Source organism: Sebastes umbrosus, chromosome 23 (genome assembly GCF_015220745.1).
Source record: "Sebastes umbrosus isolate fSebUmb1 chromosome 23, fSebUmb1.pri, whole genome shotgun sequence".
Lineage (NCBI taxonomy): Eukaryota > Metazoa > Chordata > Actinopteri > Perciformes > Sebastidae > Sebastes > Sebastes umbrosus.
Genome location: NC_051291.1, coordinates 20,238,060 through 20,261,777, shown reverse-complemented (window position 1 = coordinate 20,261,777; position 23,718 = coordinate 20,238,060). Strand labels below are relative to the sequence as shown.

General features: G+C 41.2%; 2 protein-coding genes across 14 annotated transcripts in view; both read left to right on the top strand.

Annotated features, from left to right (window-relative positions):
• The window catches only part of svopl (SVOP-like), a 38,485-nt gene extending 37,405 nt beyond the window's left edge, over positions 1-1,080 (top strand). For all 4 annotated transcript variants that reach the window (XM_037759884.1, XM_037759882.1, XM_037759881.1 and 1 more), the window contains 4 exons: positions 454-535; positions 632-721; positions 791-904; positions 989-1,080. In XM_037759884.1, coding sequence (XP_037615812.1) covers positions 454-535; positions 632-721; positions 791-904; positions 989-1,000 — 298 coding nt within the window. In that variant the 3' untranslated portion in view covers positions 1,001-1,080. The remainder of the gene's footprint in view (positions 1-453; positions 536-631; positions 722-790; positions 905-988) is intronic.
• Positions 1,081-1,228: 148 nt separating this feature from the next.
• mical3b (microtubule associated monooxygenase, calponin and LIM domain containing 3b) overlaps positions 1,229-23,718 on the top strand; it is a 28,661-nt gene continuing 6,171 nt past the window's right edge. The window contains exons 1-25 of one of the 10 annotated variants that reach the window (XM_037759871.1): positions 1,542-2,040; positions 3,210-3,577; positions 7,584-7,791; positions 7,871-7,987; positions 8,122-8,223; positions 8,544-8,699; positions 9,180-9,280; positions 9,452-9,709; positions 9,897-10,012; positions 11,102-11,231; positions 11,318-11,411; positions 11,510-11,657; positions 12,507-12,697; positions 12,835-12,944; positions 13,031-13,084; positions 13,540-13,716; positions 14,503-14,571; positions 16,610-16,769; positions 19,609-19,697; positions 19,969-20,020; positions 20,172-20,343; positions 21,466-21,764; positions 22,156-22,224; positions 22,742-23,350; positions 23,436-23,506. In XM_037759871.1, coding sequence (XP_037615799.1) covers positions 3,314-3,577; positions 7,584-7,791; positions 7,871-7,987; positions 8,122-8,223; positions 8,544-8,699; positions 9,180-9,280; positions 9,452-9,709; positions 9,897-10,012; positions 11,102-11,231; positions 11,318-11,411; positions 11,510-11,657; positions 12,507-12,697; positions 12,835-12,944; positions 13,031-13,084; positions 13,540-13,716; positions 14,503-14,571; positions 16,610-16,769; positions 19,609-19,697; positions 19,969-20,020; positions 20,172-20,343; positions 21,466-21,764; positions 22,156-22,224; positions 22,742-23,350; positions 23,436-23,506 — 3,816 coding nt within the window. In that variant the 5' untranslated portion in view covers positions 1,542-2,040; positions 3,210-3,313. Of the gene's footprint in view, positions 2,041-3,195; positions 3,578-7,583; positions 7,792-7,870; positions 7,988-8,121; positions 8,224-8,543; positions 8,700-9,179; positions 9,281-9,451; positions 9,710-9,896; positions 10,013-11,101; positions 11,232-11,317; positions 11,412-11,509; positions 11,658-12,506; positions 12,698-12,834; positions 12,945-13,030; positions 13,085-13,539; positions 13,717-14,126; positions 14,202-14,502; positions 14,572-16,609; positions 16,770-19,608; positions 19,698-19,968; positions 20,021-20,112; positions 20,344-21,465; positions 21,765-22,155; positions 22,225-22,741; positions 23,351-23,435; positions 23,507-23,718 lie in introns of those variants that run through there. The other 9 variants (XM_037759870.1, XM_037759868.1, XM_037759869.1 and 6 more) reach the window with 9 other exon arrangements.

Here is a 23,718-nt window from a genome sequence, read left to right as displayed (position 1 = left end):
CCTCCGGTCTGACTGGGTCTAGGTTTATGAGGACCCCTGGTCTGACTGGGTCAAGGATTATGAGGACCTCCAGTCTGACTGGGTACAGGATTATGAGGACCTCCGGTCTGACTGGGTCCAGGTTTATAAAGACCTCCGGTCTGACTGTGTCCAGGATTATGAGGACCTCCGGTCTGACTAAATCGAGGATTATGAGGACCTCCGGTCTGACTGTGTCCAGGATTATGAGGACCTCCGGTCTGACTGTGTCCAGCATTATGAGGACTTTCGGTATGACTGGGTCCAGGATTACGAAGACCTCCAGTCTGACTGGGTCCAGGATTATGAATTCCTCCGGTCTGACTGGGTCCAGGTTTATGAGGTCCTCCGGTCTTACTGGGTCCAGGATTATGAAGACCTCCGGTCTGACTGGGTCCAGGATTATGAACCTTCTGTCCCTGTTTTTCTCTCCAGGTTTGGCTTCACAGTGTTGCTGTTCCTGCTACGGTCTCTGGTCTCCATGAACTTTAATGTGGTTTATATTTACACCGCTGAGGTACGTCCGTGCTATACTGTTTTTTTAGTGGGGGGGTTATTGATCAGGTGTTTTTGTCTCTCAGGGGTTTATTGATCAGGTGTTTTTGTCTCTCAGGTGTATCCGACGTCAGTCCGGTCTTTGGGGATGGGCTTCTGTACGTCGTTCAGTCGGATCGGGGGAATGATCGCTCCGTTCGTCGCTCAGGTGGGTTTGGTGTCCTGTCAGAGTACCATCAGGTGAGTTCTCAGATGTTTGACTCTGTGTGTACTTCAGGTGTTGATGTCTCAGTCGGTGATTATGGCGCTCAGTCCGTTCGCGTTATCCTGTGTGATCTGTGCTCTGGGAAACTTCCTGCTGCCTATAGAAACTAGAGGACGAGCTCTGCTGGTGAGAAACGCACCACCGTTCACACTTTGTTCAAACTTTATTTAACTTTGTTTTAACTCTATTTATTTATTTATTTATTTTCAGCAAAGCTCCTGATGACGCCTCCAAACAAACTGTTACTGTAGTTTTATTATTGTTACATCTGTAATGTATAGGTATTAAATATGTTACTGATATCAGCTGTTTCTGTGCCTTCATTAACTGAAATTAGTTAATTTATTAAAATGTTAAATGTTTAAAACTTTATTGAGATGACTTTCTAATTTCAGTTTGTATTAAATAAAGGGGCAGCATGAACGATTTTAGGAACCACAGAACCATTTTATACCATTATAATTCCTTTAAAAGTAGAATAGATCATATTTTTTATTATCAGCGTCACACAGGAGTTGATCCTTCTGCTAATTGAACTGTAAATAAAGTATTTATTAAAGTAAGATGAACATGTGTTGTTCTGCTGAAGTTTTCATGTTTCTCATGAATAAATAACAGACGACTCATTCAGTCATTAAAGACGCTAAATGTGAGTTTGGGATCATTTTTTTTTGCCTCCACTCTAGTGCTGAGCGATAAATCGTATTTCCATCGTCATCGTGGTATGAACATGCACGATAAACATAATAAAAATAAACAAAAATAAATAATATAAGTGCAACGTAACCCTTGGCTACACAAGCTTAAACTAAAGCAGTCTGGATGTAGTCTCACTGTTTAGCTTAGTTTGCCACGTATCTTTAAATTCTGGTGACTATGCTATTGTAAATGTTACTGAAATAACATTTAACAAGTTATATTAAAATATTATATTCTAATCTATGGCGCTGCTCAGTCTGATTAAGATGCAGATGAAGATGATCTTTAACAGTGAGCCTGATGAAGATGAAGATGATCTCCTGATCTCCTCTCGTTAAGCTTGTTAGCTCTGACACTCAGATTACTGTCTGTCCTCAGGGGGGCGGAGCCTGCTGTCCACTGACCCCGCCCCCTGACCTCCAGTGTGTGTGTGTCTGTTACGCTGTGTGTGTGTGTGTGTGTGCGTGTGCGTGTGTGTGTGTGTGTGTGTGTTGCAGAGTGTGTGATTAAAGTGGATTTAGACGTCGGCTGGCAGCCGTTGCAGACGGAGAGCTCTCTGAGACGTGAGTAAACACTCATTCATTTAACACATCTATAGATCTGAACATTATAACTGTTAGATAAAATAGATAGATAGATAGATAGATAGATAGATAGATAAACACTCATTTAACACATCTATAGATCTGAACATTATAACTGTGATATCCTGAATGAAACCAAACAGACAGATTATAAACACTAATAGTAAATAATAGCTAATAACACAGAGTCTCAGTGTTTCAGGTGTGCCGTCTACCTGTACAGGTGTTATAGGTGCTATTGGTGTTATTGGTGTCACCGTAGAGTCACACAGAGTAATAAAAAACAAATAATTATCAGAGATATTTCTGTGAACTTTGCTCTAATGTTTAATGTATATAAAGAACAAGTAAATATTCCTGCTGCCTCGTATTTGTTGTTGTATTTTAAGTTTATTGTTTTATTATAATGTGCTCACCTGCTGTAGTGGTTACTCTACCTATAATACCTGTAATACCTGTAATACCTATAATCTGGATACAACTCTGTCTCTGATTATTATCTGTACATTTCTTAATTATTAGCACCAAATTACAGGTTAATTATTTGTTCATTATTATGAAATTACAGCTAAAGTGTGCGTGCGTGTATGCGTGCGTGCGTGCGTGCATGCTTGTGTGTGTGTGTGTGTGTGTGTTGGTGCTTGGTACTGATGGATCTGTTCTGTATGAACCTCTTTGTTTCTATTCACTCTGTTAACACACACACACACACACACACACACACACACAAACACAAACATACTCAGACAGGTCATGTGACCTGAACACAGTGACATCATTATGACATCATCACTGTGTGATGTTTGAAGCTGCAGCTTCTCATTAACATGTAAAACAAACACACTCATTTGTTTTAGGAATTTTCTAGTTTAATCAGTAAAATCTGTGTATTCAACATTATAATTCAGTATGGTACGAGTATAGAAGTACTTTCATCAAATAGTACTTAGAGTATTGAAAGTAAAAGTCCTCGTCTAGAGTGTTAAAGTACAGAGAATACACAGAGGATGATGTTATATTTTATATAATAACATAGTACATTTAAGTTAATAAGAGAATAACGTAGTACTTTCTTACTTAAGTAAATGAACATAGTTACTGTCCACCATTGTTTTATTGTTTTAATCCGTCCAGCGTTTCTGTAACAGAGTGAAGACCTCTCTCCGACGTCAGACGGCGAGCTGGAGTCCGTCAGTGACATCATCAGCAGGTGACACCCTTCCCATGGTGCCCTGCAGCTTTTGGGGTCGCCATGGGAGATGAGTCGTACCCAGAATGCCGAGCTCAGGAGCTGTTCGACGAGTTCATGTTGGCGTCGACCTGCAGGGCGGCGCTGTTGTCCTTCAGCCAGGTGTGTGAACATCTGCAGCTGGACCGGAGCGCCGCCGAGAGGCCGCTGTACCGACCGATCAAACGCCGCCTCAACTACTGGAGGGCCAACGCACTGTGGGCCAAACTGGACCGACGGGCCGCTCAGCAGGAGTACCTGAGGGCCCGGGTCTGCAACGACACCACCGTACGTTACTTATTATTATTATATATATTATTGAAATATATTATTATATATAACAACACCACCATACGTTATATATTATTGTATATATAATAATATATATAACAACATCTAAAATTCATTATTATATATAACAACACCACCGTACGTTATATTTATTATTATATATATTATTAATATATATTATTATGTATAACAACACCACTGTACATTCCTTATTATTATTATATATATTATTGATATATATAACAACATCTAAAATATATATAAAAACACCAACGTACGTTATATATTATTAATATATATAACAACACCACCGTACGTTATATATTATTATACATATAATAATATATATAACAACATCTAAAATATATTATAATATATAACAACACCACTGTACGTTATATTTATTATTATATATATTATTATATATAACACCACCGTCCGTTATATTTATTATTATATATATTATTAATATATATAACAACATCTGAAATATATTATTATATATAACAACACCACCGTACGTTATATATTATTATATATAATAATATATATAACAACATCTAAAATATTTTATTATATATAACAACACCACCGTACGTTATATTTATTATTATATATATTATTAATATATAACAACACCACCGTACGTTATATATTATTATATATATATATAATATATATAAAAACATCTAAAATATATTATTATATACTGGAAAAACAAAGTTCGGAAACTTGTGTTTGGTGGATTATTTCTCTGTTGTTACAATGCTAATTGTCATTGTATTTTACATCGTTGGAAAGCCTGTTTATTTACCTTCGCAATGATGTCCCACTTGTAAGAATCATGCATTTGTGGGATGAGCAGCACAGCTGATTATGTGGGTAGCGCCCAAGAAAAATTTGCCAAAATGCTCCGTCAATGGTAAACAGTGTATTCTCCTGTTGGTGTTGACTCTTGTTTTGAGTTGTTTGGTGGATTGGATGATTGAACTCTCTGTCAGTAACAAGGAACAAACATGACATATTGGCTATTTTACACTTCATTCATTTAATACACCGTCAGGAGCCTCAGTAGCGGTGGAAGATCCATACGCAGCCACAACAGCCTTGCACCTCCTCCTCATGCTGGTCACCAACCTGGTCACACGTTGCTGTGGGATGGCGTTCCATTCCTCAACCAGGATTCGTTGCAGGTCAGCCAACGAGGTTGTGTTGGTCACTCTAATACGTACAGCACGCCCAACCTGATCCCACAAGTGTTGAATTAGGTTGAGGTGTGGACTCTTGGCAGGCCGTTCCATTCTCTCTACTCCCACATTGTGGAGGTAGTCTGTGATAACCCTGGCTCTGTGGGGGCGAGCGTTGTCATCTTGGAGGATGAAGTTAGGTGCCAGATTGTGGAGATATGGTATCGCCACTGGCTGCAGAATCTCATCCCGATATCTCCCTGCATTGAGATGGCCTTCAATGATGACAAGCCTTGTTTTGCCAGAGAGGGAGATGCTGCCCCACACCATGACACAGCCTCCACCAAAAGCTGTTACTCCATCGGTGAAACAATCAGCATAGCGTTCTCCGCGTCGTCTCCATACTTTGACCTGCCGTCCAACTTTGGCAGACAGAACCTGGACTCATCACTGAACATGACATTCCCCCACATGTTCAGGTTCCATTGTCTGTGTTGTTGACACCAGCACAAACGGGCCTGACGGTGAAGGGCAGTCATTGCAGGCTTCCTGGTAGCCTTATGAGAATACACTGTTTAGAGCATTTTGGCAAATTTTTCTTGGGCGCTACCCACATAATCAGCTGTGCTGCTCATCCCACAAATGCATGATCCTTACAAGTTGGACATCATTGCGAAGGTAAATAAACAGGCTTTCCAACGATGTAAAATACAATGCCAATTAGCATTGTAACAACAGAGAAATAATCCATCAAACACAAGTTTCCGAACTTTGTTTTTCCAGTTTATATAACAACACCCCTTTACATTTTATTTTTATTATATATATTATTAATACATATATTATTATATATAACACCACCGTATGTTACTTATTTTATATATATTATTATATAACAACTCTAAAATATATTATTATATATAACAACACCACCGTACGTTATATATTATTATATATAATAATATACTGTATATAACAACATCTAAAATATTTTATTATATATAACAACACCACCGTACGTTATATTTATTATTATATATATTATTAATATATAACAACACCACCGTACGTTATATATTATTATATATATATATAATATATACAACAACATCTAAAATATATTATTATATATAACAACACCCCTTTACATTTTATTTTTATTATATATATTATTAATACATATATTATTATATATAACACCACTGTATGTTACTTATTTTATATATATTATTATATAACAACTCTAAAATATATTATTATATATAACAACACCACCATACGTTATATATTTATATACGTATATAATAACACCACTGTATGTTCCTCTGATTGGTCAGCTGTGTCCTCTCTCTCTTTGATTGGTCAGTGTGTCTTCTCTCTCTCTCTGATTGGTTAGCTATGTCCTCTCTCTCTGATTGGTCAATGAGTTTTGTCTCTCTCTGATTGGTCGGTGTGTCTTCTCTCTCTGATTGGTCAGTTAGTCTTGTCTCGCTCTAATTGGTCGGCTGTATCTTCTCTCTCACTGATTGATCAGCGGTGTCTTGTCTCTCTCTGATTGGTCAGTTGTGTCTTGTCTCTCTCTGTTTGGTCAGTGAGTCTTCTCTCTCTGAATGGTTGGCTGTATCTTCTCTCTCTCTCTCTCTGATTGGTCAGCTGTGTCTTTTCTCTCTCTGATTGGTCGACTCTATTTTCTCTCTCTCTCTCTGATTGGTCAGCTGTGTCTTTTCTCTCTCTGATTGGTTGACTGTATCTTCTCTCTCTCTCTGATTGGTCAGCTGTGTCTTCTCTCTCTCTGATTGGTCAGTGTGTCTTCTCTCTCTTTCTGATTGGTCAGTGTGTCCTCTCTCTCTCTCTCTGATTGGTCGGCTGTATCTTCTCTCTCTGATTGGTCAATGAGTTTTGTCTCTCTCTGATTGGTCAGTGTGTCTTGTCTCTCTCTGATTGGTCAACTGTATCTTCTCTCTCTGATTGGTCAGTGTGTCTTCTCTCTCTATGATTGGTCAGCTGTGTCCTCTCTTTCTGATTGGTCAGCGGTGTCTTGTCTCTCTCTCTGATTGGTCAGCTGTGTCTTTTCTCTCTCTGATCGGTCGACTCTATCTTCTCTCTCTGTCTGGTCAGCTGTGTCTTTTCTCTCTCTGATTGGTCGACTCTATCTTCTCTCTCTCTCTGATTGGTCAGCTGTGTCTTTTCTCTCTCTGATTGGTCGACTGTATCTTCTCTCTCTCTCTGATTGGTCAGCTGTGTCTTCTCTCTCTGATTGGTCAGCTGTATCTTCTCTCTCTCTCTGATTGGTTAGCTATGTCCTCTCTCTCTGATTGGTCAATGAGTTTTGTCTCTCTGATTGGTCGGTGTGTCTTCTCTCTCTGATTGGTCAGTTAGTCTTGTCTCGCTCTAATTGGTCGGCTGTATCTTCTCTCTCACTGATTGATCAGCGGTGTCTTGTCTCTCTCTGATTGGTCAGTTGTGTCTTGTCTCTCTCTGTTTGGTCAGTGAGTCTTCTCTCTCTGATTGGTCGGCTTTATCCTCTCTCTCTCTCTGATTGGTCAGCTGTGTCTTGTTTCTCTCTGATTGGTCAGCTGTGTCTTCTCTCTCTCTCTGATTGGTCAGCTGTGTCTTGTGTCTCTGATTGGTCGGCTGTATCTTCTCTCTCTCTGAATAGTCAGCTGTATCTTCTCTCTCTCTCTGATTGGTCAGCTGTATCTTCTCTCCCTCTCTGATTAGTCAGCTGTATCTTCTCTCTCTCTCTGATTGGTCGGCTGTATCTTCTCTCTCTCTGATTAGTCAGCTGTATCTTCTCTCTCTCTCTGATTGGTCAGTGTGTGATCATCGGGGCGGGGCCTTGCGGTCTGAGGACTGCGGTAGAGCTGAGCTTCATGGGAGCTCGGGTGGTGCTGCTGGAGAAGAGGGACTCTTTCTCCAGGAACAACGTTCTCCACCTGTGGCCTTTCACCATCCACGACCTGCGGGGCCTCGGCGCCAAGAAGTTCTACGGGAAGTTCTGCGCCAGCTCCATCGACCACATCAGTGAGTCCGTGATCTGTTCGTCCTATCCAATCAGGACAGCCGGATTCTCCAGTCAGCACAGCCTGTTTCCTGTCTGCAGGTATCCGTCAGCTGCAGCTGATCCTACTAAAGATCGCCTTACTGCTGGGGGTCGAAGTCCATGTCAACGTGGAGTTCAAGAACCTCGTGGAACCCCCAGAAGATCAGAACCGACGCAGTGAGAACCACAGTTATTTTAATAACCTTCATGAAATGTTGAAAGGTTTGACCTTCACCTGTCTGTCTCCCTGTCTACCTGTCTGTCTACCTGTCTCCCTGTCTCTCTCCCTGTCTACCTGTCTACCTGTGCAGAGGTGGGCTGGAGGATGGAGGTGAGTCCAAAGTCTCATCCTGTCAATCAGCTGGAATTTGATGTCATCATCGGAGCAGACGGACGCAGGAACACTCTACCAGGTAAACTGATTACAAGTTAGCATTAGCATCATGCTAAATGTTACATAGTAAATGTTAACGTTGGCAAGTTAGCATTAGCTTCTTGCTAAATCTTACATAGTAAATGTTAACGTTAGAGAGATAGCATTAGCATTATGCTAAATGTAACATAGTAAATGTTAACGTTGGCATGCTAACATGCTTTAAGCTCAAAATGCAGCTGAGTCTGATCTGTCCTACAGCATCCACCGTACAGAGAATAAACCCTGTGATTTATGCATCACTATTTATTGTATTATTGTTCTTCCTCCTGCTCGTCCTCTGACCGTTTGTGTCGACAGGTTTCAGGCGGAAAGAGTTCAGAGGGAAGCTCGCCATCGCCATCACCGCCAACTTTAAAAACAGAAACACATCCGCTGAGGCCAAAGTGGAGGAGATCAGCGGAGTCGCCTTCATTTTCAACCAGAGGTTCTTCCAGGAACTACGACAGGAAACTGGTACGAAACAGGAACCACATCTGGTTTCATCTGGTTTCATTTGGTTTCATCTGGTTTCATCTGGTTTCATTTGGTTTAATCTGGTTTCATCTGGTTTCCTCTGGTTTCATCTGGTTTCATTTGGTTTAATCGGGTTCCATCTGCTTTAATCTGGTTCCATCTGGTTCCATCTGGATTCATTTGGTTCCATCTGGTTACTTCCGCCAAGGCCGAAGGCTTAGGAATGAGGTTATGTTTTCACCAGCGTTGGTTTGTTGGTTTGTCCGTTTGGAGGATAACTCCAAAAGTCCGCGACGGACATGAAACCTGCCTTGGCAGAGGTCTGCGCTCTCCAAGTGCACTTCTAGTTCCATCTGGTTTCATCTGGTTCAATCTGGTTTCATCTGGTTTAATCCGGTTCCATTACTGTGCTGATGACGAGACATTTAATAAAAGTCATTATGAGACTGAACATCATGTTCTGATTTGTGAATGTTTCAGGTATCGATCTGGAGAACATCGTTTACTATAAAGATGACACTCACTACTTTGTGATGACGGCAAAGAAACAGAGTCTGTTGGAAAAAAAAGTCATTAAACAGGTAAATCACACCTGGATACACAACAGAAAAGAGTCATTAAAGAATAAAGAGTCATTAAAGAGAAAAGAGTCATTTAACAGGTAAAACACACCTGGATACAAAATAGAAAAGAGTCATGAAACAGGTAACGACTCCGTACATTGAGCCAATAAAAACGTCTTCTTCCGTCAGGACTTTGCGGACACCGAGCTGCTTCTGTCTCGGGCGAACGTGGACCACAATGCATTGCAGGTGTACGCCCGCGAGGCCGCCGACTTCTCCACCAATCATCAGCTGCCGTCTCTGGACTTCGCCATGAATCACTACGGTCAGCCGGACGTCGCCATGTTCGACTTCACCTGCATGTACGCGTCAGAGAACGCTGCCATGGTTCGCCAACGCCACGGACACCAGCTGCTGGTCACGCTGGTGGGAGACAGTCTGCTGGAGGTGAGACAGGTTTCATGAGGACATTTAACCTGATTAATCAGACACACAGCTGATAACTGTCTTCCCTGTCTCTCTGTCCTCCTGTCTCTCTGTCTCTCTGTCCTCCTGTCTCTCTGTCCTCCTGTCTGTCTGTCTGTCTCTCTGTCTCTCTGTCCTCCTGTCTCTCTGTCCTCCTGTCTTTCCTCAGCCCTTCTGGCCGATGGGAACAGGAATAGCTCGAGGGTTTCTGGCAGCTCTTGATTCAGCCTGGATGATCCAGAGATGGTCTCAAGGAGACGCTCCACTGGACGTCCTGGCAGACAGGTACATATACTGTATATATATTTTTTTTTTTTCATAATAATATGGGCGACACAGTGGTTAGCACTGTCAGCTCACAGCAATAGGGTTCCTTGTTTGGAGGCTCAAACCCGGCTTGGGGCCTTCTGTGTGGAGTTTGCATGTTCTCCTCGTGTTAGTGTGGGTTTACTCCGGGTTCTCCGGTTTCCTCCCACAGTCCAAAGACATGCAGGTTAGCGTGTGTTTACTCCGGGTTCTCCGGTTTCCTCCCACAGTCCAATGACATGCAGGTTAGCGTGGGTTTACTCCGGGTTCTCAGGTTTCCTCCCACAGTCCAAAGACATGCAGGTTAGTGTGGGTTTACTCCGGGTTCTCCGGTTTCCTCCCACAGTCCAAAGACATGCAGGTTAATGTGGGTTTACTCCAGGTTCTTCGTTTTATTCGTCCAAATAATTTAGAAATAGAAATAGAAAGCTTTATTGTCATTGTACATGGTACAACGGAATTTGGAGGGCTTCTCCTGATCGGTGCAGTTAAAAATAATAAAAACAAACAGACAGCTACAATATGCATTCATTCCTTTGAGGTTGAGGGGAGGTGTAGGTCCAGCAGTTTCCTGACCAGTATGTTCGGGATGATGGTGTTAAATGCTGAGCTGTAGTCTATAAAGAGCATTCTCACATAGCTGCCTGTGTGTTCGAGGTGGCTCAGCGCAGTGTGGAGGGCTGTGGAAATGGCATCTTCCGTGGACCGGTTTGTTCTGTAGGCAAACTGGTGTGGGTCAACGGAGGGAGGGAGGCTGGCCTTGATGTGTTGTGAAACCAGCCTCTCCAAACACTCCATGACTACTGATGTGAGTGCGATCGACCCGTAGTCATTTAGACAGTTTATGGCTGTTGTTTTTGGGAACCGGGATGATGGTGGCAGAGATTAGGCAGGGTGGGATGGTGGCTTGACCAAGTTAGAGAGCCTTGAGACGATGAACCAGTGCACGCCGCCATCTTCGCCGCCAGTTATCAAAGACATGCAGGTTAGGTTAATTGTATCATAATATACAGTATATACTATTACAGCGTATATGCTATCTGACCTGTCTCTCTGTGTGTCTCTCAGAGAGAGTCTGTACCGTCTCCTTCCTCAGACGACTCCAGAGAACCTTCAGAAGAACATCAGTCTGTTTACAGTCGACCCGACGACCAGATACCTGAACATCAATCACACCTGTAACATCACACCTGCTCAGGTACGCACACACCTCTATATATAATGATTAGATATAAATAATATATATATATATATATGTTATAATAATAGTCTGTTGTGTTACAGGTGAGACACCTGGTGGACACAGGTGAGGAGGCGGGGCTAAACCCAGACTGTGCTGACATCATCCGCCTGCCATCTCCCGGCTTCCTCAGACAGAGTCAGTTATTGCTTTATTATTTATTATCAATGAGATTGATTATGACACTGTGATTGAGCTGCGACGTGATTGGCTGCATGTCTCCTTTTCTCTGATAGGCTCCTTCTCTCAGTCCAATAAGCTGCTGGCATGGTGTCAGGAGCAGACTCATGGTTACCGGGGCGTTGCCGTTAGCGACCTGACTACTTCCTGGAAGAGTGGCCTGGCTCTGTGTGCCCTGATTCACAGATACCGACCGGATCTCATGTAACAATAATCAATATTATCAATATTATTATTATATCAAACCTGCCAAAATAAAAAATAAATGACTCAATAAATAAATAAATATTCCATTAAAGTAGCAAAAATAATATTAATTATAAATGTAGTCATTAATTAATTGATACAATGTGAAATAAATTGATATATCTGTTTTAAATAAAAACAAATAAATAAATGCTTGAACACATGAATAAATAAATAAATACATACATACATACATTTAAAAATAAATGTAAAATAAATAAAAAAATATATAAAATATAAATATATAAAATATAAATTTAAAAAAATGGAAATATAAGTAAATAAATACAAATATATGCAAAACTAAATGGAGTTATGTCACATTTTATCAATTAATTAATGACTACATTTATTTTTGATATTAATTTTGCTTAATTTAATGACATTTATTTATTTATCGAGACATTTATACATTTATTTTTTTTTTTAAAGTTATTTTTTTGGGGACATTTTCCATTTTTATTGAGAGGACAGTGGATAGAGTCTTGGAAAGGGGGGAGAGAGAGAGAGTGGATGCGGAAAGGGCCGCCGCGGTCAGGACCAAGCCTTGATACATGGACGCCCGCTCTACCAACTGAGCTAACCCAGGCGCAATACATTTATTTTTTAATTTGTCGGGTTCCGTCCTCCATATGATATGACCTGATCTCATTAATCAATAATCAATATTATTATTATATTATTACTATTATTATTATCAATATTATTATTTTATCACCGATATGACCGGATCTCATGTAACAATAATCAGTATGATTAGTATTATTATTATATTATGTGGTCTAAGGTCTTCCTGTGTGTCCTCAGAGACTTTGACTCTCTGGACGTGTCCTCTGTGGAGGTCAACACTCGTCAGGGCTTCGACGTTGCAGAGCGTCACTTTGGGATTTCTCCTCTGATGACGGTGGATGAGCTGTGGTCTGAACCCGACTCTCTCTCTATGGTGATGTACCTGAGTCAGTTCTACCAGCTGCTCCGGGACACTCCGCCCCCTGCCGGTGAGTCTCTTTAATATAAAATATTATTGTTATTATTATTATTATTATTATATTACTGATACCTGAGTCAGTTCTACCAGCTGGTGAGAGTTGAAACAAAAGAGAAAATAGTATTAAAGTGTGACTTCCTGTTTCAGGTTGTCTGAGTCAGAGCACTGACCTGAGATCAGCTCTCATCACGCCGGCGTCACTGCTCAGCCGACTGGGACTAAGTCCGTCCAGGAAGAGAAACCCGAAGGTCTCTAAAGTACAGCAGTCTTTATTATTATTATTATTACTATTATATTATTATTATACTGATGTCTTTGAGCTGAAGACTCTTTGTCTCTACAGGAGCAGAAAGACGCTCCGGGGAAAAGGAGGAAGACCAGTCGAGAGCAGCAGGAGGTCAGTTTAGTTTCAGCTCCTCAGAAATCTTTAACAGTCATGTTAACGTTTCTACTGAATGTTATTCTCATGGCAAAAGAAAATACTTTTAAACAAAGAAAACAACATGAAAGTTAAATGGAGGAAAAACTCTTAAACAGGATTTGTTAAAGAAAAGAGAAAAAGACTTGTAAACTAAGAAAATAAACTTGTAAACTAAGAAAAATACAGTCTGAGATGAAGAAAACATTATTTTTAGTTTTAATGAGACAGAAAAATGAACAACATGATGACTATTTATATTAAACAAACAGGATTTGTTAAAGAAAAGACTTAAATAATGAAAGAAAATAAAAGAAACTTGTAAACTAAGAAAAATAAAGATGTGAGATGAAGAAAACATTAGTTGAGTTTTACTGAGACAGAAAAATGAACATGATGAATATTTATATTCTCTCCATGTTTCCTGTTTCCAGTCATGTGACCTGAACGGTGATGATGTCAGCCAGCTGGATGACAAGGCCTTTGTGGGCGGGTCCAGTCGCTCCAGAGTGCGTCTGATAGCCAATCAGCTGCAGGCGAAGCTGGACGAAAGCTCTTCTTCCTGCCGGAGTTCTCCTTCTTCTGCAGCGGTGGCGGCTTTATGTCGACAGGTGAGATCAGAGTGACATCATCCAGAGAGGCTTGTGTTTTATGATCAATAATATTTCACTTCCAGAGTCTGAACTCTGCAGGTGATCACTGATTTATTTATTAATTTATTAAAAGAGCAGATTGCACATTAATAAACATCTGTGGTTCAGGTGTTTTAGATTGAAATACAAAGTTGTTAATGAATTTACAGAGAATATTAACATCATACAGGACGTAATTATATTATTACACTACGTTATCAGGTACTAATGAAAACATGTAAATCAGAAGCTCATAATATAAAAAATACAATATTAATATTAACATGAAGTTAATTATTATTATGATGAAACCTTTAAAGTTATAGTATCAATAATAATTAATTAATTAATTAATTAATAATCAGAGTGTAACTGTGTCTCTGGACCAGCAGGGAGAGCTGTTGTCCAGCCTCCCCGCCCCCTCTCAATCTGAAGCTCCAGGTCAGACGTCGTCATGGAGACCGGTAAGGACTGGTAGTCAGTAGAGACCAGTAGAGACCAGTAGAAACCAGTAGAGACCAGTAGAAACCAGTAGAGACCAGTAGAAACCAGTAGGGACCAGTATAGACCAGTGGAAACCGCCTGTCTCCGTGGAAACGCCTCCGTGCATCAGAGGAAAATAGTTATAATAATAGTAATAGTAATGTAGTACTACAGTAGCTGTAAAGTAGTACTAGTAGTATTTGAATACTGAGTAACTGTCGTCCTGTCTGTCTCCGTGGAAACACCTCTGTCTGTCTCCGTGGAAATGCCTCCGTCCATCAGAAGAAACGAACTCTTCAACAGGAACAGATGAGTTTTCGATTCAGAGAGAAGGTCAAGTCTCAGGAGCAGGTACAGCGCTGCAGTGCATTCTGGGTAGCTGTGCCGTTGTGTTTGTGGTGTAGAACTACAGCGCTGCAGTGCATTCTGGGTAGCTGTGCTGCTAAGTTTGTGGCGCAGAACTGTTGAACTGTATATATATACAGTATATATATATATAGAGAGAGAGAGAGAGATATGTAGCTGTAACATGTGAAGCGTGAGCATTAATGTGAACTATATATATATAAATATATATATATAGAGAGAGAGAGAGAGAGAGAGAGAGAGAGAGAGAAAGAGAAAGATAGCTATGTAGCTTTAACATGTGAAGCGTGAGCATTAATGTGAACTGTGACCTCTAAACTCAGACTGAAATAGAGAGTCAGTGGGTTGTTTTGTCCCCCGGCTCGGTCTAATTCCTGAAGTTCTGCAGGGCACACTGGATCATGTGATCAATGTGCAGATCAATAACAAACAGTCTCCACTGTGAAGCACATGAATAGATTCTATTGATCTGACTCCAGATCAGCCTGCAGACTGAGAGCAGCTGACTCATCCAAACTTTATTCTATACTTCATTATGTTCCACCAACATCAGAGTCTGACTCCAGTTGTTAGTTCGTCCCCGATGACCTCTAACAGGTCAGTCCTCATGGGATGTCCATGTGTTAATACTGACTGCAGGTCAGTTCATTAAGAGTCACATCAGTTCAGTCCTGATGGGATGCAAGAAACAATATATCTGAGTACAAGAAACAATATATCTGAGTACAAGCAACAATATGTCTGAATACAAGCAACAATATATCTTAGTACAAGCAACAATATGTCTGAATAAAAGCAACAATATATCTGAGTACAAACTACAATTTATCTGAGTGTGAGCAACAATATATGAGTGCAAGCAACAATATATCTGAGTACAAGCAACAATATATGAGTACAAGCAACAATATATCTGAGTACAAGCAACAATATATCTGAGTACAAGAAACAATATATGAGTACAAGCAACAATATACTGTATCTGAGTGCAAGCAACAATATATCTGAGTGCAAGCAACAATATATCTGAGTACAAGCAACAATATAGCTGAATACAAGCAACAATATAGCTGAATAAAAGCAACAATATATTTGAGTACAAGAAACAATATCTGAGTACAAGCAACAATATATATGAATACAAGCAACAATATATCTGAGTACAAGCAACAATATATCTGAGTACAAGCAACAATATATCTGAGTACAAGCAACAATATATGAGTACAAGCAACAATATATCTGAGTGCAAGCAACAATATACCTGAATACAAGCAACAATATATCTTAGTACAAGAAACTTTATACAAGTACAAGCAACAATATATATGAATACAAGCAACAATATATCTGAGTACAAGCAACAATATATCTGAGTACAAACTACAATTTATCTGTGTGAGCAACAATACAATAGATCTGAGTGCAAGCAACAACATATCTGAGTGCAAGCAACAACATATCTGAGTGCAAGCAACAATATATCTGAATACAAGCAACAATACAATATATCTGAGTGCAAACAACAATATGTCTGAGTGCAAGCAACAATATATCCAAGTACAAGCAACAATATATCTGAGTGCAAGCATAATATCTGAGTGCAAGCAACAATATATCTGAGTACAAGCAGTCATAAATAGATAGAGGAAAAACGCTCCATAGTCTGATCACTACCTGTCTGATCAGTACCTGTCTGTCTGATCACTTCCTGTCTGTCTGCTCACTACCTGTCTGTCTGATCACTAGTTTGTCTGATCACTACCTGTCTGTCTGATTAGTACCTGTCTGTCTGATTAGTACCTGTCTGTCTGATCAGTACCTGTCTGTCTGCTCAGTACCTGTCTGTCGGATTAGTACCTGTCTGTCCGATCACTACCTGTCTGTCTGGTCACTAGTTTGTCGGATCAGTACCTGTCTGTCTGATCAGTACCTTTCTGTCGGATTAGTACCTGTCTGTCCGATCACTACCTGTCTGTCTGGTCACTACCTGTCTGTCTGATCATTATCCGTCTGTCTCCAGTCCTCAGGCTGCAGTGACGTGTGTTTCTTCTGTCAGAAGAGAGTTTATCTGATGGAGCGTTTGAGTGCAGAGAGTTTGTTCTTCCATCGCAGCTGTTTCCAATGTTTCCACTGCAGCAACACGCTGAGACTGGCGGCGTACACCTTCGACCAACACGACCGTGAGTAAACTCAACTAACAAACTACCACTAAAACCTCTTTATAAAAACACAAAACAACATCAGACTAAAAGCCGTTTCTCACCAGTGAGGGAATGCAGAAAATACGCATTATTTTTATTATTATTGTGAATTGTGTGAATTTTCTGTATGAAAATTGGTGTGAAACGGCTTTTAAATAAAAACATGTAAAAGCAACCTTTTGTACTTTTTCTTCTAAACACCAGATGCACATTCTGGAGGTGATTTCCATCCTAATAGTCTTCTCTACCACATGACCTTCACAGCTGAATCCTTCTATACATCTCAGTTATTATTTTTATATATTTATGTCCTTAAGGTTTAAACAGCCTGAGGCTCAGTCAACTCATGACTCTGTTCATACATACCGTCCACATAATGCCTCTTTATATGGACAACACTGTGTTTAATTAATGTTGAACTTTAAACCGTTTCTTCTCAGTGTTTTCAGATGAATTATATGAAATCACTGAACCAGATTATAAATTAATATAAACAACTGGGAGAACGCCGAGGCTCACCACTGGGCTCCTCTGATTATATATAAATTTGATTATATATCTGATTATATATAAATAATTTATGTTACAGCAGAAACTCATCAGAGATGTTAACTGGATAACGTTAACTATATATCATGTTAACTATAGCTAACAGTATCTATAATGTTAGTTGTAATTTATAGATACTGTTAGCTGTAGTATTGTTTTATAATGCTAACGTTAACTACAAAATACAGAAACTCATCAGAGATGTTAACTGGATAACGTTAACTATAGATCATGTTAACTATAGATCTAAAATACTTTGATCTATCATTTTTCATTAAGGGTTATATATACAGTATATATATATATTTATATATATAAAATATAAATATAAATAAATATGAATATATATATATATTTATACAAATATATTTTTAAAAATACTTCAATTGATCATATCTCAGTAAGGGTCTTCTCCTGGTGCTCAGGTTTCTCCCACAACATACATAAATACATATTTAAAAAAAAACTTTTCCTGGTGGTTAGGTTTCTTCTACAATATATATACAGTTTATATATATACAGGTGCAGCTCAAAAAATTAGAATATCACGAAAAAGTTCAACATTCTTTGTCAGTTATTTAAGAAAGTGAAAATGTCATATATTATAGACTCATTGCACATAAACTCAAATGTTTCAAGCATTTTTTCATTTTAATTTTCGATAATTAAAGGCACAATCATGGGGAAGTTTGCTGACTTGACAGTTGTCCAGAAGACGATCATTGACACCCTCCACAAGGAGGGTCAGTCACAAAAGGTCATCGCTGAAAGGGCTGGCTGTTCGCAGAGTGCTGTATCGAAGCATGTTCACGGAAAGTTGACTGGAAGGGAAAAGTGTGGTAGGAAAAGGTGCACAAGCAACAGGGATGACTGCAGCCTTGAGAAGATTGTCAAGCAAAGCAGATTCAAGAACTTGGGAGAGCTTCACAAGGAGTGGACTGATGCTGGAGTCAGTGCATTAAGAGCCACCACTCACAGAGGTCTTCAGGAAATGGAGACAGCTGTCGCATTCCTAGTATCAAGCCACTCCTGAACCAGAGACAACGTCAGAAGCATCTTACCTGGGCTAAGGAGAAGAAGAACTGGACCATTGCTCAGTGGTCCAAAGTCCTCCTTTCAGATGAAAGTAAATTTTGCATTTCATTTTGAAATCAAGATCCCAGAGTCTGGAGGAAGAGTAGAGAGGCACAGAATCCAAGTTGCTTGAAGTCCAGTGTGAAGTTTCCACAGTCGTTGATGATTTGGGGTGCCATGTCATCTGCTGGTGTTGGTCCACTGTGTTTTATCAAGTCCAACGTCACCGCAGCCGTCTACCAGGACATTTTAGAGCACTTCATGCTTTTGTCTGCTGACAAGCTTTATGGAGATGCCGATTTCCTATTACAGCAGGACTTAGCACCTGCCCACAGTGCCAAAACTACTGCTAACTGGTTTGCTGACCATGATATTACTGTGCTTGATTGGCCAGCCAACTTGCCTGACCTGAACCCCATAGAGAATCTACGGGGTATTGTCAAGAGGAAAATGAGAAACATCCAACCCAACAATACAGATGAGCTGAAAGCCGCTATCAAAGCAACCTGGGCTTCAATAACTCCTCAGCAGTGCCAAAGGCTGACTGCCTCCATGCCACACCACATTGATGCAGTAATTTGTGCATTTATACACATGTATACGTCTGTGTCCATGGACGTATAAAGAGACGTCTGTAAATCAGAGGATCATTCTGTGTGTGTGTGTGTGTGTGTGTGTGTGTGTGTGTGAGTGTGTGAGTGTGTGAGTGTGTGTGTGTGTGTGTGTGTATAGCCTTGAGCGTCGCCTCCACACATCTCTGGTTATTTATCTGTGTGTGTGTGTGTGTTACTGTCAGTTTGTGTGTGTTATGTGTGTGTTACTGTCAGTGTGTGTGTGTTTTGTGTGTGTTCCTTTCGGTGTGTGTATGTTACTGTCAGTGTGTGTGTGTATCTTATGGGGGGTGTAAAGGGTCACGGAGGTCACTCGTTACTAAAACTCCCATTTGTGTGTGTGCGTGTGTTTGTGTGTTTGTGTGTGCGAGTGTGTTTATTACAGCTCAACCACACTACATTTCTACACAAAGCTCATCTTGTTTTTTTGGTGAACTCTCTCAGTAGCCAATCAGAGCGCAGCAGTCACATGACCAGCGTTTGAAGAGCGAGGCGGGAGTCAGTTTGACCGTCGGTATAAGACCAGGATGAAGTTCAGCGTTCACAGATCTGTTCTGATGTTGTTTCTTTTTCTGTGGTCTCAGGGAGGTTCTACTGTCTGCAGCACTGCGACTCTCGTGGGAGCGCTCCGACGGCGAGGAACCGACCGCCATCATCTCACCGCACGTCAACCGTAAGCAAACCTTCTGACTAATAAAGGTTCACATATTCAAATCAATGACTAACTCAGCTTTATATCTAAAATGATGTTAGAACTGGTGTGTTTGATTTCTCCACAGACGTCTCTGAGTTCAGCTTTATATTACAATGATCAATAACTTGATATAATATTAATAATCAGTGTGTTTGTTTTCTCCACAGGCGTCTCTGAGTTCAGCTTTATATTTAAAATGATCAATAACTTGATACAATATTAATAATCAGTGTGTTTGTTTTCTCCACAGGGGTCTCTGGGCTCAGACTTGGTGATCTCCGCTGAGCGTCGGCGCTCCTCAGGTGAGCTCAGTTCACCTGCGTCATCCTTTCATACCTGTTCACACCTGTTCAAACTGAGCACGCTCCTTAAACTGGAATCACTGTGGCTTTAGTGTGTGTGTGTTTCTGTGTGTGTCTGTGTGTGTGTGTGGCTGTGTTGGCGTGTTGGCAGTGGTTTCTGTAACGACGGCGGTGGCGACGCCAGAGAGGATCGAGCTGGAAAACTACCGCCGAAGCTCGACGAAGATGGAGGCGGAGCTGCAGGAGGAGCCCGAGGAGGTCTCTGAGGAGACGCTGAACCGGTTCAACATGAGCCTGGACCAGAACGTCCACCACAGATCCAGGTCTGAGTCTCTACGGGGTCCTTATTGTACCAAAACTATCCAGGTCTGAGTCTCTACGGGGTCCTTATTATACCAAAACTATCCAGGTCTGAGTCTCTACGGGGTCCTTATCATACCAAAACTATCCAGGTCTGAGTCTCTACGGGGTCCTTATTATACCAAAACTATCCAGGTCTGAGTCTCTACGGGGTCCTTATTGTACCAAAACTATCCCGGTCTGAGTCTCTACGGGGTCCTTGTTATACCTAAACTATCCAGGTCTGAGTCTCTACGGGGTCCTTATTGTACCAAAACTATCCAGGTCTGAGTCTCTATGGGGTCCTTATTATACCAAAACTATCCAGGTCTGAGTCTCTACGGGGTCCTTGTTATACCAAAACTATCCAGGTCTGAGTCTCTACGGGGTCCTTATTGTACCAAAACTATCCAGGTCTGAGTCTCTACGGGGTCCTTGTTATACCAAAACTATCCAGGTCTTAGTCTCTACGGGGTCCTTGTTATACCAAAACTATCCCGGTCTGAGTCTCTACGGGGTCCTTGTTATACCTAAACTATCCAGGTCTGAGTCGCTACGGGGTCCTTATTATACCAAAACTATCCAGGTCTGAGTCGCTACGGGGTCCTTATTGTACCAAAACTATCCAGGTCTGAGTCTCTACGGGGTTCTTGTTATACCAAAACTATCCAGGTCTTAGTCTCTACGGGGTCCTTGTTATACCAAAATTATCCCGGTCTGAGTCTCTACGGGGTCCTTGTTATACCAAAACTATCCAGGTCTGAGTCTCTACGGGGTCCTTATTATACCAAAACTATCCAGGTCTGAGTCTCTACGGGGTCCTTATTGTACCAAAACTATCCATGTCTAAGTCTCTACGGGGTTCTTATTATATCAAAACTATCCAGGTCTGAGTCTCTACGGGGTCCTTATTATACCTAAACTATCCAGGTCTGAGTCTCTACGGGGTCCTTATTATACCAAAACTATCCAGGTCTGAGTCTCTAATCTTGTATCTAATATTATTTAGTATTTAATAACTTGTCATCCATATATATTGCTTGCAGTATTGGTCTTCCATACATCTGTGGTCTCCTCACTGTGAAACAACTGGTGTTTGTCTACAGTTCAGAGTTGGAGATGGAGGAAGAGGAGGATGAGGAACAGAAAGAGGAGGAGGAAGATGAGGAGGAGGAGGAGGAGGAGGAGGAGGAGGAAGATGAGGAGGAAGAGGAGGAGGATGAGGAGGAGGAGGAGGAGGAGGAAGAAGAGGAAGGCAGGGGTCGACATCGTGTGACTTCAGAGGAGGCCAGAGCTTCATGGAGGGAAACTCTGCAGCAACAGCTCAACCTGATAGACGACGAGGAGGAGTGTGATGAAGAGGTGGGAGTCAGTGAGGTGGAGTCCAGTGACGGTGAGTCTCAGGGTGTGTTACTGTTTCCTCTTGAGTCTGTAGTTTGAATCCTCTGCTTCTTGTGTTGTGTATATACAGTATATCTATATATCTATCTAGATATAGATCTAGATTGATATACAGTATATCTATAGATATACAGTATATATGTATACATATACTGTATATATATATATATATATTTATTTATACATATACTGTGTGTATATATATATAGAGAGAGAGAGATATAAAGATATAGATATATAGATATGTGTTGTCTAGTGATGTTGTGTTGTTGTGTTGGTAGAGGGCGAGTACTCTCCGTGGGAGATGGATGTGTTGTGTACTGTATATGTGTTGTGTATATATATATATATATATATAAATTATATATATATGTATATGTGTGTTGTGTTGGTAGAGGGCGAGTACTCTCCGTGGGAGATGGAGCGACATTCGGGCCTGTGGCTCCTGTTAGAGGAGGAAACAGGTAGAATCCAAACCAACCAAACTGCATTCATAAAACCATCAATTCTGGCTAAACGTCACTGTATTAACACAGTCTGAAGCTGCTGTCTATGGTGTCATGTGACCATTTTAACAACATGGATGTTGTTTTAATCAGCTGCTTATCAGCTGTTTGTTTAATATGTTTGTTTTCTTTCATTCTGATGGTCAAAGTAACAGAATAACACCAACACTAAACGTTAGATTTTTTACTGTGAACTCTGGTAAAAATGACTAACGTACAGTCTGTGTCTGTGAATACATGTCTGTTTACTCTAATGAAAAACACTATCTAAGTGCATTACGGGAAATGTAGCATCCAGTCTAAAAAGTCCCTTCTGGAGACCCCAACAATTTTTACTATCATCTAAATACTTCTTCCACCAGAAATCATCCAGTACTGTGTACTTTATACTGTGTACTTTATACTGTGTATTGTGTACTGTGTTGTACTTTTTACTGTGTACTCCTGACACTGTTTCCTCCCTCTCTCCCCTCAGAGGAGGAGTTTTCTTCTCTCGTCTCCTCAGCAGTAGGAAATGACATCACACACCGTGACGTACCTGACTCCGCCTCCACCTCGCTGTCCTGCGTCGCCTCCTCCATATGTCCAGCTGAGACTCCGCCCACCGCCAACACGCCCTCCACCGCCTCCTTCGTCAGCACGGCTGACTCCGCCCCCGATGAGGACGGAGATGCAGCTCTGCCCACGCAGCTCAAACCTGTCGTCGTCATGGAAACAGCTGCTAAGAGACACCCTGCTGGAGGGCGGGGCTCGTTTGATGACATCAGCCCTGAGCTGAAGAAGCCCCTCCTCCTGCAGGACAGAGGGCAGGGGCCAGAGGACCAGAGGGCAGAGTCTGAGGGAGTAAGGAGGGGGAGGGGCCCTAGAGGAGCCCACAGCCTCCCTGCTGGAGTCTTCCTCCCACCTCTGCAGGATGGGGGTCAGTCTCTCCTCAGACAGGCTCCGCCCACCAGACAGGTGGAGGTGGAAGGGGGCGGGGCCAGAGCCCTGTGGAGGACGGTGTTCACTGCAAACAGGAAGAAGAAGAAGAAGAAGAAGAGCAGGACATTACCTCCAGACGCAGCCATTCAGAGGAGAGCTACAGGTGATGACATCACACAGAAACACATACAGACAGTGAGGTCACAGTGATGAGGTCATAATTGTACTTCCTGTGTTGCTATGTTCAGGTGTGACAGAAGAGTCTGACCTGGTCTCGTCTGCTCTGCTCCAGAGATGTTCACTGAAACCCAGAAACAACGTAAGACACAAACGCACCGCCATCAATGACATCATCACCACGCTACGTCACATTTACACATGTTGCTAAAGGTCAGACACGTCAGGAGGTCCAGTAGTTATTATCTCGTACCACAAGTACAAAGACACTGGATCAAACTCACAACATGTGTCATAGTTTCCCAGTATAGACCCTGTTAGTGATGATGCCATGATGAGGTCACGGTGTTAGCT